This window comes from Pleurodeles waltl, chromosome 1_1 (genome assembly GCF_031143425.1).
Source record: "Pleurodeles waltl isolate 20211129_DDA chromosome 1_1, aPleWal1.hap1.20221129, whole genome shotgun sequence".
Taxonomy (NCBI): domain Eukaryota; kingdom Metazoa; phylum Chordata; class Amphibia; order Caudata; family Salamandridae; genus Pleurodeles; species Pleurodeles waltl.
In genome coordinates this window covers 404074704-404089418 of record NC_090436.1, presented here as the reverse complement: position 1 = coordinate 404089418, position 14715 = coordinate 404074704, and the positions used below count along the sequence as shown (strand labels likewise).

Genomic DNA, 14715 nt, shown 5'->3' with positions numbered 1-14715 from the left:
TTTCTAAAAGAGAATGTGGGGTGCGGGCCCCCTACAGCCCCATTGGCCACCACCTCCCTAGGGCTTTAATGACATCTAATGAGGTGGGGCCACGCACCCCGCCCTGCAGCCCTGGGGACTGCCACCATCCTGTGGCTAATTTTGAAAAAAGATAGGGGGCCCGTATCATACCCTCTGGACACAGGGCCATGTACGTTGGAGGGGGGCACGCGGCCCACCTTGAGGAGTCACTGATGGCCCTAGGGACCGCCACACCCCAGGGCTGGCTTCTGCTATGTACCGGGACACAGCTGTTTGCTATGACTTGGCAGGAGCTTTGACAACTCCCACCAAGTCAGAGCAAACACTTCACTTTCTGCAAGTGAGAGCTATGAAACAGAAAATTGAGTTTTCATCTGTGTCCCTGCATGCAAATATGTGTGCAGGGAAACAGATGAAAACACTGCTCCCGCAAGCAGGGAGCTGCTATTTAAAGCACCTCCCTGCTTGTGGGAGCAATGGCGGCTCCCGCCGGACGTTGGGAACTGGCTAGGACCGTGGGGCCTTGAGGCTCCCCCCGCGGTCCTGTCACTCTCTCTCAGAGAGCAAGAGATCTTGTGGTCTCACCATGCAATGACTTGAAAGTGTAAAACTAGCAAGTTGTTTGGTACGAATGTTATAGTTACTTTTGGATGACCGCGGAACAGAGTCACTTCTAGCCTAATGGTCAAGGTCTTGTGCTATCACTCAGTAGGCTGAAGGTTCAAACCCTAGTATCACTTGGCAGTGCGTTTGTTTATTCACTAGTGTCTTGACTGTTAAACCTACCTAGTAAAGGAATGTTCATGTTTCTATCACATGCATGGATTGAATGTTATAGTTCTGTATGGAAACAGGAGAGTAAGGAGTCACCTGTAGTGTAATGATTAAGGTCACAGACCCTCACACTGAAAGTTAAGGGTTCTATTCTAGGTGTGTCAGTGGTCTTTTCTCTTCTTTAAATTATTTTAAACTTCAAAAGTTAAAGGTTCATTCTGAAAGGTGACCTCACTCGTTTTAAATGACAAATACACTTTAATTTTTAATTTGTCCTAAAATATCTCATTCTACGTATATCATTCATCAAAGCCTACATTTCTCTCTGAATCTCTCAATTTCTCTCTCTCTCTCAGGGTTGGGTGGTTAGGGGGGCTGGCTGGAGGGCCAGACCGCAGGCGAGGCCCTGCGACTAAGCCCCCCACGCATGGCTGAAGGCTGTGCACGGAGCAAGGTTGGGTGGTTATAGGGGATTGGCCACAGGGCTTTCGGCCATGCACGACAGTATTTGTATTAAAGTATAGTAATGAAAGTTCACTGAAAAAACAAAGGTTACAGGGACGTTATAGTTAGGAAATATAATTTGAAAAACATAGAAATTCACTTAAAAAAACAAAGGTTACAGCTATGTTATAGTTAGGTTCTGAACTTACTTGTACAGAACCATAGAAATTCGCCAGTAATAGTTATAGTTATCTCGAGTAACTATAACTTGTGCCCTAACGTAACTATAACTTGTGCCTTCGCAATGGACTGCTAATTGCCTCGTAAATTACAGCACTCATGACATCTCTGATAATACCATTGATAAAATCAACATAATATCTCCACTAAAGTTTTTGATTAAAAAACTGTGCATGGCGGGGGCATGAGGTATAGTTCTCTAAGGGCATGAGTTGCCATACAGTTGCATCAGTTGCTATACAGATTTCAAACTTTGCAACCCTGTGTGCCAGTGTATTTGCTCCTGTATTAGATCTGCCACCTAATTCAATAAACAAAATTAATGTAGTCAGTGTAACCATTACACAAAGAGTGCCAGTGGAGTAACGCAAAATGATAGGGCTGCTGCAGAATGCGATGAGGTCTCCCTGAGTCTCTCATATATCACAGCTATTGATTGGCCTTGTCCTGATTTGGGGGGCCCCTCAAGAGATTGGGGGACCCCCTGAAGTTTGGGTTTGCACCTCAGGGGCCTGCTTTATGCCCCTGAAGAGGGCATGTCATTTTATAAAATCTAAAATATGTAACACAGGTTCTCTCCATCTAAAGGCACAGATTTTTTTGTAATGTCATTGGTACGCATTTGCAGTCTCTCTGTCTAACTGTGGTGTTCTTTATTCTTTTTTGTTATAGTATCGGTGGAGCCGTCCCAACGGTGTTCTCCTATTTCTCCGAAGTGCTGGCTAGGGAGAAGCGCGGCGAGCACTTGAGCTGGCTCTGCATGTTTTGGATGATTGGTGGAATTTATGCTTCTGCCATGGCCTGGGCCATTATTCCACACTATGGTATGTAACAAAGAATTCTTCTTATAGGACTGTGCAGCAGGAAGGCATTCATGTGAGCTAAACATAAATACCCAGGTAGCCAACTCTATTTTTGTATATGTGAATGGACATCTGAGGTAAAGATACCAGAAACAACTAATACATAGTAGTTAAAGACAGGCAAAGACCACCCTGTTGATTTGTTCAGGGACATTATTGATAATTTCAATACAACAGGACTTACATTTTCTCCGGTTCTTCCTTTCCTTGTCACCATCACGGTCGTTCCTTTCAATGTACAACATATTTGCTGGGCGGACGCCATCAACTTTGTCTGTTCAAGAAACATTTACTCATTGTTTTTGTTTTTCAGAAACAAACTCCAAAAGCGGGAGTTTGTTACTGAAAAACAAAAAAACTAATCACCCCCACACCTTTTTTCTGTCTCTCGCCACCAGTTTATTTGTGGTGGTGACACAGGAAAAACAACACACTACACTGTTTACCCTAAATAGGGTGGGCAGTGTAATATCCACTCTTGGAGGAAGTCTTCTATCCAAGCAGCCAACGGGCTCCAAGTACCTACATGTTACCTGGGGCATAGGCAATGGGTTTCTTCAATTAGAAAAATGTTTTCAATCTGGAGAAAAAATGATGCTGAAGTGTGCAATAACATAATTCTGTTAACATGAAAGTATAAATGTGTAAGGTAGGAGTGGACCTGAAGATTTGTGTGAATTACAAAATGAGTACATATTTAAAAATCGTAAACTTGGGCTTACACATTTTAGACTGATGCAGTACCTTACTTTTTGTTTGTTTTTATGCTGTGGTCATTTTATCTTCGTATCCATGACAATTTGTAGGTACCTAAGAAAAAGTAGTTTCGATCTTATAGCAAAGCCATAGATACATTGATATGATGTGAAAAGGGATACAACATGCAGGTGCAGTATTCATCAACATCTATTACATCATGATCTTCTTAATTAATTAGTTTTTTTTGCACGTCGGAATCGTATTCCTAACATGGATAGAACGTGTGATTAGTAATCTCTTTCCAAGTGTGGCGGAGTCATGCTTTCTGATGCTGCCATGGGGTATCCGTGGAATTCATCAATGCACTCATGCCTTGCTGAAGACCAAACGCTGAGCTTGTTCAGTCCCCCAAGGGTAGCCAGATTGTTTCTACGGTTGGTTGGTGTCCTTCAGGGCATTGCAGTTTTCTGCATGCATAATGAAGGACAATTGCACACTCAGTTGATAAAACAGCCTCTGGTTGGGCTTTTAGAATAGTTTTCCCTCTGTGATGATTTTTAGATTCACTTACTGTATGCAGGACAGCTCCTTCTCAATGGCGAAGGAGCTTCGCTCCCCTGGCTAAGCCAGGAGCGGAAAGATAAAATTATATTTTATTATAATTTTATCTTTCATCTGCTGGCTCAACGGCAAAAGGTACATTTTTTTTTTTTTTTTTTTTTTTCTCTGTCCCTCCCCTTCCCGCACCTCCCCTTGAGATTTACAGCGGCGGCCACTGACTGTATGCTTCTTCATTATAAACAGAAAGAGAAGGGAAACATTCAAACACTCGGTACCTTCCCGAGCCATCTCACCCACTGCCTCCATGGCCCACATCTTTGTTCAGCATCTCCTTTTTATTCTTCCAGGAGTTGTGCGGCTGCAGTTTATACAACTGTGCTGCTGCAGCATCTTACAATGAATGTTCTAGCATTAACAATGAAAATGAAAAGAGCACACATTAGGTGAAACAAAATGCATCAAGAAGGTGACTTATCTAGTCGTCCTTTTATTCTTCAAAAAATGGCAAAACATTCCAATGACTGATTTGGACTTTGCTACAATATTTTTTAGAGTGATCATTTTACTGTAGCATTGTGGTGCGCTACCTTCTTTTCAAGGGTTTCACCCTTACTGAAAGTTGATAGAGTTTAGGATTCGGAAGAAACATCTTTATTAATGTGAAAGTTGATATTATCAGAAAGACGAAGTTGGAAAGTAAAGACAGCCCTGGAGAATGTTTTCATTACAGCACTGTAAAAGCAGAGCAAGTCACCTCGAAACTATTCATGAGCATAGAGTCGAGCGAAAGGAGGCATTTCCCTTCAAAATTGTTTTAGAAACATGCCATGCACTTCCTTAAGGGTTGCTTTCAGGGCAGAAGGACAGAGAGCCTCTCAACCCATCCAGCCCTGACAGCAGGACCCTCCCTCCCATACTGCCAAGGTTTCTTCCCATGTGCTGTATCAACAGATCTGCCCTAAGGACTTCCTTAAGGTTTTGATCCAGACCAGTGCTTCACTGTGGTCCCTCAACAGAATCACTCTTCAATTCAGACCATCAAGCTAATACACTGTATTCTATACACTCAATGGAATGCACATGGGAATTTCAAAATTAAATATATTCTATTGAGCCTTTAGAATGAATAATTAAAAAAAAAAATACTCTTTTTATTAAGGTAGTCATTTAGAGTTGGAGGAACAGTGCATCCACTATTAAATGGCAGATTCACCATTTCACCAGACTCGTAGAACCCTGACCTTATATAGACGCAGCTGACTCTCAAGGGTTCCAGTAGCATGGTCTCAGATGGTTCCATCTTGTTGTTGCTCACTACAAGGCATCCCTGAGTGAAGTCATCTGTGTTATGTGAAGAAATGCTTGAGGAAGTTCAGAGTTATAAAAAGGCTAAAGGACAATTATTTGCACCATTAAATAGCAGGACTGACTAAAAAAAGTTGAATTCAGTACATTGTAGGATCCTCTGCATACTCAGGTATCACCTGCTCTGTCAAGATATTAATGGCTATAGACGTTTTTTAATGATTTTATGGATTTTGTGCATCTTTTATGGTTACATTTTAACCCAATAAAGATGTATACTACTGCCCTGCCAAGATATTATTATCTACAGACATTGATATTGATCAGGTCTCTGGTGTTATAATTAATTGTTTCTTGGAGGGCAATCATTCTCTAGTGTGGCACCAAAATTACAGCATTGTCTCTCACTTAGTGTCTATAGTAAGTTGCCAACAGGCCATTCCTGGATGAAAAAATATTTTCCCTTTGTTTTTAACATCTGATTCTCGGTCTAACCCTTTCCAGTCTTAGTGTACAGGTACCGTAACACATCAGTATTAAAGCAGTAGGACAGTAGAATGTGGAGCAATGATGAATAATTTGCTTATTTTTCTTGTCCACATTTAGCCAGTGCCTCGTGCATCAGTGTATATTGGTGCAAAGATGGCAAATGATTCCTTTTGTTTGCAAATTCTATGCAGACAGATTTTTTTGATTATGTAATTGGCTGAAATTTTTTACTGGTGGCTGCTGCTGGTGGGCACTGACACATGTTTTTTGGGGAATAGCACTTATTTTTATCCTCATACTTTTGGCCTCATTGTAAGTTTGGTGGTCCCAATGCGGGACCTCCAAACTTGCATGGAAGACTCCATGGCGGTGGCATCCCCCTCTGCCCTATTACAATGCTCCTGCCCATCTGACCTGCAGAAACATTGCAATAGAGTGTTCCAGCGGGTCAGACTGGTGGGAGCAGTGCTACTAGATAGCACTCTGCTCTCTTAAAGGAGCTGAGTGCTATCTCGTAGCACAGAGGGGTCAACCAGCACCCTGGGAATGCGCACTGTTTTCAAAGCAGACAGTGTGCATTCCGATGATGCTAGGCGGGGGCATGGGCAGTGCAGGCCCCCCACTGGCCGCTAGCACACCCTCACTGCTAGCCTTAACATGCCGGTGAAACTGCCATGAAAAGGCTGGCCGTAAAAATGAGTTGTAATCAACCAGGCAGCACTGAGTTCAGCCCGCCCTGCCTGAGTACAACTCAAACTGCCATCACCACATTGTGAACTATGTTCCCAGCGGGGATGGCGTCCCCTGGTGGTACCACCCTCCAGAGTCGTATTTGGGCGGTCAGACCACCCAGAGTGCAGCAGTTGGACCGTCAATGGCAATGTGACAGTCCTCGGATTGCCACACTCGTAATGAGGCCTTTTGTCCCAGAGTAAGAGCATGACCAACAAAAAAGAGTGAAAGAAGGAAAAAGAAAAATATCAGAAAATAGTGAAAAAGTGAAAAGCAGGGATGAGGAGGACCTTGTAAAAATGGACAAAAAACTAATGCGTTCGAAACAAGACGAAGTAGGTGTGGTGTTTGTCCACCCCCGCATGCAACAGTTCTGTGGGAGATCTCCTGTGAAGGATTTTGTGTCTGTGTACTTGTACTTGGAGGCTAGCCAAAGCAGTCAGTGCCAAAAGAACCTTGAGAGGCGAGGGGGTTGGGGTCGTAATTGATTTATAGATGATGCTTACTGTGCCCAAGTTCTTATGCCCATTTTCTATTAAGCGTAACCAATGGACAATTTCCCTCCTTATCCTAGGCCTGGTGGGTCATAGTCTGACATGTGCCAGCCTCACTCTTAACTGCACCAACCTTTCATATATTTCAATATTTCCAAATATTTGTCATGCTATCGGCAGACTGTGAACTATACAAGAGAGTCAAATACAACATACCGTACAACAACATTGCTGACAATTGCACAACGTAGCATAGCATGAGGTATAACATTAAATACGCTGGCCAGCATTTTCAGACTTTTCGCCCCTAGCCTAGCTCCAAATTTCACTTGAATGCGGTGCCCCGAGGCAGCACAAGTTTTCTATAGGGTGCACTTCCCTGTTTGCGAACGGCACATCTGTTTGAAGGTGCACCGTGGAGAAAGCAGGAAGGTGTGCCTTACATGTAATAGGCTCCCCGGTGCTTACCTGAGCACTTTCGGTCGTTGCTGTCAAGGCATACTTTGGACAATCAGTAGCGTGGCCAGTGTGTCACGGGCCGTAGTGCAAGGGTGGACATGGGTCACCTAACTATGGTTTGAATGGTACAATAGAGCAATAATCAGAGTTTAGGGGCCCCCTGAGGCTTCCAGGACCCGGTGCCACTACACCTGCTACGTCCCTGGCATCCAATCTTGAAATGTCTCCCACAAGACTCAGCCCACAAATCCCACTTCTTGTCTAGTTTTAGCATAATCACAAACGCAACTATCAAGAGTCAATGGTTGCTCGTGGTGAAGACGGTTCATGCTCATGCGTCTACTGAGCCATATGCAGTACATTGAACATTAGCTGCTGACTCCAAACGGCTTCCCTGAAGTGGAACTAGTCTCCGCAGGCACTTTTATCCCTGCTTGTCAGTCTCGCTTCTACATTTTCTTTGCTAAACAGCTTTATTTGTCAGCGCTGTATCTTGTTTGTCGAAAAAGATCCGGCCTTTAGAAATGGATTCCCAATGGTGGGCGCTCTGGCTGACGAGACTCGTGTAATTTATGCAAAGATTCTATTTTATTAGTGGTTTTCCTTCTAGCGATGACTTTAAGTGCTCAACTCTAGCAGGGCTTTTACCACCATTTAGTTCTTCAAAATGTAGAATTTTTTTTAAGGTCAGCAATTAAGCTTCCACAAGCTGTACTTAATTTGAGCCGGTGGTTTCCGGTGGGGGGCACGTATTTTTGAGGGTCGGCACTTGTATTTCTGCATCAGACATTTACTGCAAGCAAAAGACACACATGGGAAAGACTGAGGGTGATAAAAACGAGAAGGCACCACAAAGAGAGAAAGCAGAAAGCTGCGAGAGCGAGCCAAAGAAGGAGGGAGAGGCTGTAAATGGATTGAAGAGGCCCTAGATGGCTCCAGGATTACTCTGCCTCAGTATTCCGTGCTCGCGTAGTTAATTGCGGGCGGCCGCGAGTTTCAAAGGCGAGCTTTGGGCACCAGCACGTTTTTATTTACGAATTAAGAACTGTCCACAAGTCTTCTGTGTTTGCAACCATCTCTTTCATACAATATTTTTTCATTCGAAAATACATTAATGGGCCAACTTTACTAGCAGACGTGCACCGCCACCAGTCGTGAGCACAAATGAAGATGGAAATCCCTAAAAAGAACAGCACTCATTTTTCATTCGCGGCACATTTCCTGCGCATTCTCCTTAACACATCTTTTTGCTGCACTGATAAACTGCTTAAACTGCGAGCTTATGTCACTTCTAATTAACACATGTAAACAAAAAAGTACAGCACATACATATTTAATATAGTAGCTATAGAATGTATTTTAAATGTACGTATAATATCCAAGTTATGTTAAAAAAACAATGTTTTACATTAATACATTTAAAAAAAACGGCCACATGGGCACATTCAGAAATTTTTACATGTCCTCTTTCCTATTTCATATTTATTCTTAAACTCTGGATTCACCCATAGTTTTTCATGCATTTCCACCTTTTTTAGGTTTCTTTCTTTTACCTAGCCAATCAGTACTTATTTAGTAATATGAAAAAGAATAATAGGCGCCCAGGCTCAAAATGCCTAGTGGTAGGCCACTGCAGCTGACCCCTCCTGTTTACACGTCCAGAAGGCCGACTGCCACTGCAACACTCAGTTTTCACACACATTTTTATTTTATTTCACTTTAGCTAGTTTTTAGCTCTGGGTTCACAGCGCAACCGTCTGCTATGCCTTTTGTTAACAATTCTTTAAAATATATGGGAAATAAGCTTTGGCTCCGCCCAGACGATTATTTATCTTTCTCGTTGTGCAATTGGTTGCTTGTTGTACCATTTTGCTTCCTATGGAGTGCTTATGCTGCAGTGCATAAAGGACTATTTTACAGCCCCAAAATACCTTGAATCATGGCACATTATGGGCCAGATGCAGGAAACGGACAGCGACTCGCAAACGGCAAAAATTGTCGTTTGCGACTCGCTAATCGCGTTTCCCTATGCAGAAATGCATATTGCGAGTCGGTACCGACTCGCAATATGCATTTCAGAATCGCAAATAGGAAGGGGTGTTCCCTTCCTATTTGCGATTCGGAGTGGTATGCAATACCATTTGCGACCGCATATGCGGTCGCAAATGGTGTCGCAGTTACCATCCACTTCAAGTGGATGGTAACCCACTCGCAAATTGGAAGGGGTCCCCATGGGACCCCTTCTGCTTTGTGAATGGACCCACAAATATTTTTTCAGGGTAGGTAGTGGTCCAAGGGACCACTACCTGCCCTGAAAAAAAAACGAAACTAAAGGTTTCGGATTTTTTTTTAAGTGCAGCTCGTTTTCCTTTAAGGAAAACGGGCTACACTTAAAAAAAAAAAAAACTGCTTTATTTAAAAGCAGTCACGAACATGGAGGTCTGCTGACTACAGCAGGCCTCCATGTTTGCGAGTGCCTAGACTCGCTATGGGGCCGCAATTTGTGACCCACCTCATGAATATTAATGAGGTGGGTCATTGCGACCCCATAGCGAGTCGCAGACGGTGTCTGAGACACCGTTCTGCATTGGAAATTGTGACTTGCAATTTGCGAGTCGCTCCGACTCGCAAATTGCAAGTCGCAATTCCCAACTTTGCTACATCTGGCCCTATATTCTTTATTTCATAGATGTGTTATATATACAAAACAATCATTTCTTGCTTTGTTTTTTCATTGCAAGTGGCCTTTTTAACCGCTTAGCTGCTGGGCCTTTTCCTCCCCAGTGTTGAGTGCTGTTTTGGCTGTTTGGGGTAGTCCACGCTTAGGGTTCCATAAGTAAGGTATCCACGCCAAATTTGCGTCCTAATTTCCAACATCCCGGGGATTCTAATGGTACCAAGTGTTTGTGGATTCCCCTTGGAGGGGACCGAGAAAATAGGCAAAACATTTTGGCCCGTATTTATACTTTTTTTGTGCCGCATTTGCGTCGTTTTTTGACGCAAAAACGGCGCAAACTTGCAAAATACCATTGTATTTTGTAGGTTTGCGCCGTTTTGCGTCAAAAAGCGGCGCAAATGCGGCGCTAAAAAAAGTATAAATACGGGCCTTTGAGTTTTGGGAGAAAAATAGGGAAAAAGTGCTCCAGATAAAAGTGTCTGTTTTTTCCCTTAAGAATGGCATCCACTTCCCAGCTTTCAGGAACATGCAGAGCTGAATCAAAAAACCTAATTTTGTACCACAGTTTTGGCATTGTAACTATAACTCATGCCCTAAGGTAATTATAACTCACACCTTTGCCATGCAGAGCTAATTACTCCACATGTTATATCATTGATGAGGTCTTGTATGGCATCTTTGATATTATCACTGCAACATTTGCAATAAAATTATTGATAAAAAAACTGTGCATGGCAAGGGTGCAAGTTATAGTTACCTTAGGGCTCTAGTTACAGTTACTTAAAATAATTCTAACTATAACTACTGGATTTTCTATGATTTTGTACCAGTAAATTCTGAACCTAACTATAACGTCCCTGTAACCTTTGGTTTAAGAAAATATGTTTATATATATATATATATATATATATATATATATATATATTTCTCTCTATATATAGACTCTCTCTCTCTCTCTCTATCTCTCTCTCTCTCTCTCTCTCTCTATATATATATATATATATATATATATATATATATATATATATATATATCACTGTTATTTTATACATGTGTGGCTGATCATGATCCCCAGGGAAACCACACATGTTTAAAAAAAATTATGCCCCCATGGGGGGGGTCGGCCCGTGTCAGAGGGCCGACCCCATTAGTTTCAATGCATTTTTCTTTAAATTATTTTTAAATGTTTTTATTTAAATAGTGCCCCCTCCCTGGGAGGTGGGGGGGCTGGCCCACTTACACTGGGGCCGACCCCCTAAACAAGATACCTGCTGGCTAGGGCTGTTTTCTGCCTGTGAATTGCAGCTGTGCTGCAATCAACAGCCAGGAAACAGTGCCAGGGATGCATCGATAGAAAGGGGAGACTCTCCCCTTTCCATTGTTGCCTCCCTGGCATCTAGGGAGGCCGCTTTGGCCTTTTTTTCTAACTGGAGCGGGAAGAGGACGCTCACCTGTTCCTTTGATCTTCCAGTGGGGAAAATAGTGACGTCAGCATGCCTCGCAATGTGCTGATGTCACAGATGGGTGGGGCAGTGCGGAGAGATGCAGAAGTGATTCCGCGTCTCCCCCTGAGGGGGGGAGAATTCTCCTGTGCTTTTCACTGGAGTGTTCTTTTAAGCCCACCCTGCTGATGGCCAATGGCTGTCTGATGCACTAGGAAGGTTGTGCGTATAATGGCCTTTGGTCGTCACATGCACTGAAGGGGTTAAATAATTTAGTCACAACTCAAATTGCAAACCAGACCTATTAGCTGTGCCAATTATTGTCTGTTCATGTTCTGAGTAATGTTACAGGAGATAGTGTGTGCTCACTTATGTGAGCTTTTAATTTGCTGGGCTGGAATGTGGAAATTGTGCTACTTAAAACTCATTTAAAAAACACTCGCACTGCTATGCCAGTCAAGGATGTGAGTAAATACAGGGCTCAAGTGCAAGAGATGAGACTGCCAAACTTGTTACAGTTCCTCCAACATACTGAGAGGCTTATGTCAATGTTGTCATTTTGTCTCACACACAATGTTTTTCTATTCAATAATGAATATTATCTCCAAAAACAAAGTATAGCGATGGGGGCATCCTTTGCTCCCACCTATGCTAATCTCCCTATGGGATGGTGGGAAAAAGAAGTAGCATGGTCGGATGCCCTTGGTGCCCCCGTGGAGAGAGTAGTATTGTGGGTGCGATACAGAGATGATCTTTTGCTCATATGGGAAGGAATACATTGATATACTTAACAACAATGATTTGAACATCCAACGTGAAACAACATGGAGTAAGAACAAAATTTAGTTCTTAGGTGTCCTACTCGAGGTAAAAAACAATAAATTAGAAACCTCTGTGTTCCGCAAACCCACTGCATGTAACTCCATATTACATGGCAATAGTGGGCACCCGAAAGCACTAAAATGGAGTATACCATATAGTCAATTCCTGCGGGCTCGCAGGATTTGTTCTGATAACATCATGTTTGAAAAGGAGATAATGGTTATGTCACAAAGATTCTTGGAGAGAGGATATCCATATAAAGTTCTCATTGATGTACAGAACAGAGTTAAATGTAAGACAAGGGAAGAATTGCTCTTTAAAAATCAGTATGTTAATGAGGACACATCAACAAGTAGGTCCCCACCAAGACTCTTTTTAGAATACAATCATCAACATCTAGCACTCAAGAACATCTTGAAACGTAATTGGCATGTTTAGCAACAAGATCAGCATATCAAAATGGAAATTGGCCAACACCCACAAATTACGGATATTACATATCGGAAGACTTGCTCATTAGGAGATCATTTAACCAAGAGTTTATTTGTGAAGAACGAGAAAAATGAGAACATATCTTGGTTGACCAAAATGAGCATGGGATTTTGGAATTGCTGCCGTTGTAAAGCCTGTAAATATACTGTAAATATGCAGAGTTTTGAAACATTTGAAGGAAGAAAGTGCTCGATCAATAACAGAATTACATGCAAAACCGAATATATGACTTATGTTATTGAATGTGGCTGCCAGAAAAAAATATGTAGGTAGCACTATTCATAAACTAAAAATCCGGTTCTTGCAACATCTTAGAGCAATTAAGAACCAAGATAGATCCTATCCACGGGCTGAACATTTCTGGGACACCCATGGAGGAGACTGTAGTACTCTAACCTTCTACGGGATTAGATTGATAAAATTAGGTCCCAGGATGGATGACAGGACACTAGAATCAAGACAGATGGAATTGAAGATGATTTTATTGCTTGGTACAGAAAAACCTTGGGGACACAATCTAGATGCTGAACTACAAGTGCATCTATGAAGGAGGATGAAGATATTAAATTCCAATAGAATACTGAGAAAAGGGAAACTGATATGTGTTTGTATATACATTTTTTCTATATACAGACTTGTTACATTGGTCATTGAGGCACTTCATCCTTGATGTCTTAGGTTATACTCAGGTTGTCATTTATATGTATTTTGCACCAAAATGTTCTATATGTTGAAAGTAGGAATCATTATTACTGAGACTGGGTATGATTTTTAATTATATTTTTTAGATCATGATCTTATTTTGTCTACACAGGGCACCTAATTCATTATGGTGTGATTTTTAGAGGTGTAATCTATATATAAGGCTATGTATAGCACATTGAGCTGCAGATAACTGGATGTGGTCAATCATGATTTATCTACACCAGGCAGGCCAATATGATATGTTATAATAAGCTATATTGCAATATGAGCATGAAATCACTTTTGTTGAAGGAAAGGCACAATGTCACTTTAAATATATACTATACATAAAAAAGTATTGGAAAGATATATCATTTGAAGATATAATGTTATATGTTATGAAATTAACTGGTCAGTATAGTTCCAATTTTTAGGATTAGATTTATGCATATGTCACTTTACCTTAATGAGTTGTGGGATTAATGCACATAAATTAGGTAAGACTGATGACTTTATATACATGCATATATTTAAGTCAATGGATTAGTGATTAATGAGAACTGAATTGTGTTTCATAACATGATTATAGGGTATCTATATAATTTTCACTATGACTCATTTGATAATTTTTTGTACAGTATATTTGATATATTTATAATAATGTGACTATTGTGTATCATAAGTGAATATGAGATATGATGATCATTAATGTGGCACTCTATACGTTACAAGATGGCCGCTCCAGTAGCTTGCACTATGTAGTAGTAAGCATAGACAAGGGACTAATGTGATATTTGATGGAGTTTTGAACATTGGATGGAGTGTCCAGTAGAAGACGTCAGCCGAAAAGCGTTGACATTGTAGTTTTGTTTGGGAGCAGCACCGCACTTGCACCTTATTTGGAATAAAAATTATGAATATTAAAGAATATAAACGTTGTCTTTTTCATGTGATGGCATCTGTGGAACTGTATTGTGGTGCAGCCGTATGATGAGTGGAATCTCATCATTTTGGAAGATATATATATATATCTGCACTTGATACGGCGTGCTCTTCTGCACCAGAACTCCAGGGGTGCCGAATATCACGGGCGCCACCGCGTCTATAATTGCCTCTTGCCTCCGAAGTCCACAGAAAGGAAATGGCACTCCAAGAATACTGCAAATCAGTTTATTGACTCGCAACGGGAACGCGTTTCGGCGTTTTCTGCCTTTGTCAGCCTTGTGGTCGCCATATTGAGACCTCTATTTGTACCTCGAATTGATAATCACTTGCCAACCAGGAATATTATTTAACACGCTGACAGTATTAATTCATTATTTGCCATATATCAAATAATCATGAATTTTTCATATAATTATATATTTATATTCATTCACACAAATATTTAAAGGAATCTCGACAAAACCAACATAATGATATCGAAAGGTTAAACAATGACATCATGAAATAACAAGGTCACCATATTTGCGTTTTCAATTCCTACACTAGATGATCATCTACATGATTCATACTAT

At 41.4% G+C, this 14715-nt stretch overlaps 1 protein-coding gene across 1 annotated transcript in view; it reads left to right on the top strand.

Annotated features, from left to right (window-relative positions):
* The window catches only part of SV2C (synaptic vesicle glycoprotein 2C), a 588766-nt gene that overhangs the window by 349975 nt on the left and 224076 nt on the right, over window positions 1-14715 (top strand). Inside the window, exon 4 of the mRNA XM_069223649.1 lies at window positions 2152-2303. Within this exon, the coding sequence (XP_069079750.1) occupies window positions 2152-2303 (152 nt within the window). The remainder of the gene's footprint in view (window positions 1-2151; window positions 2304-14715) is intronic.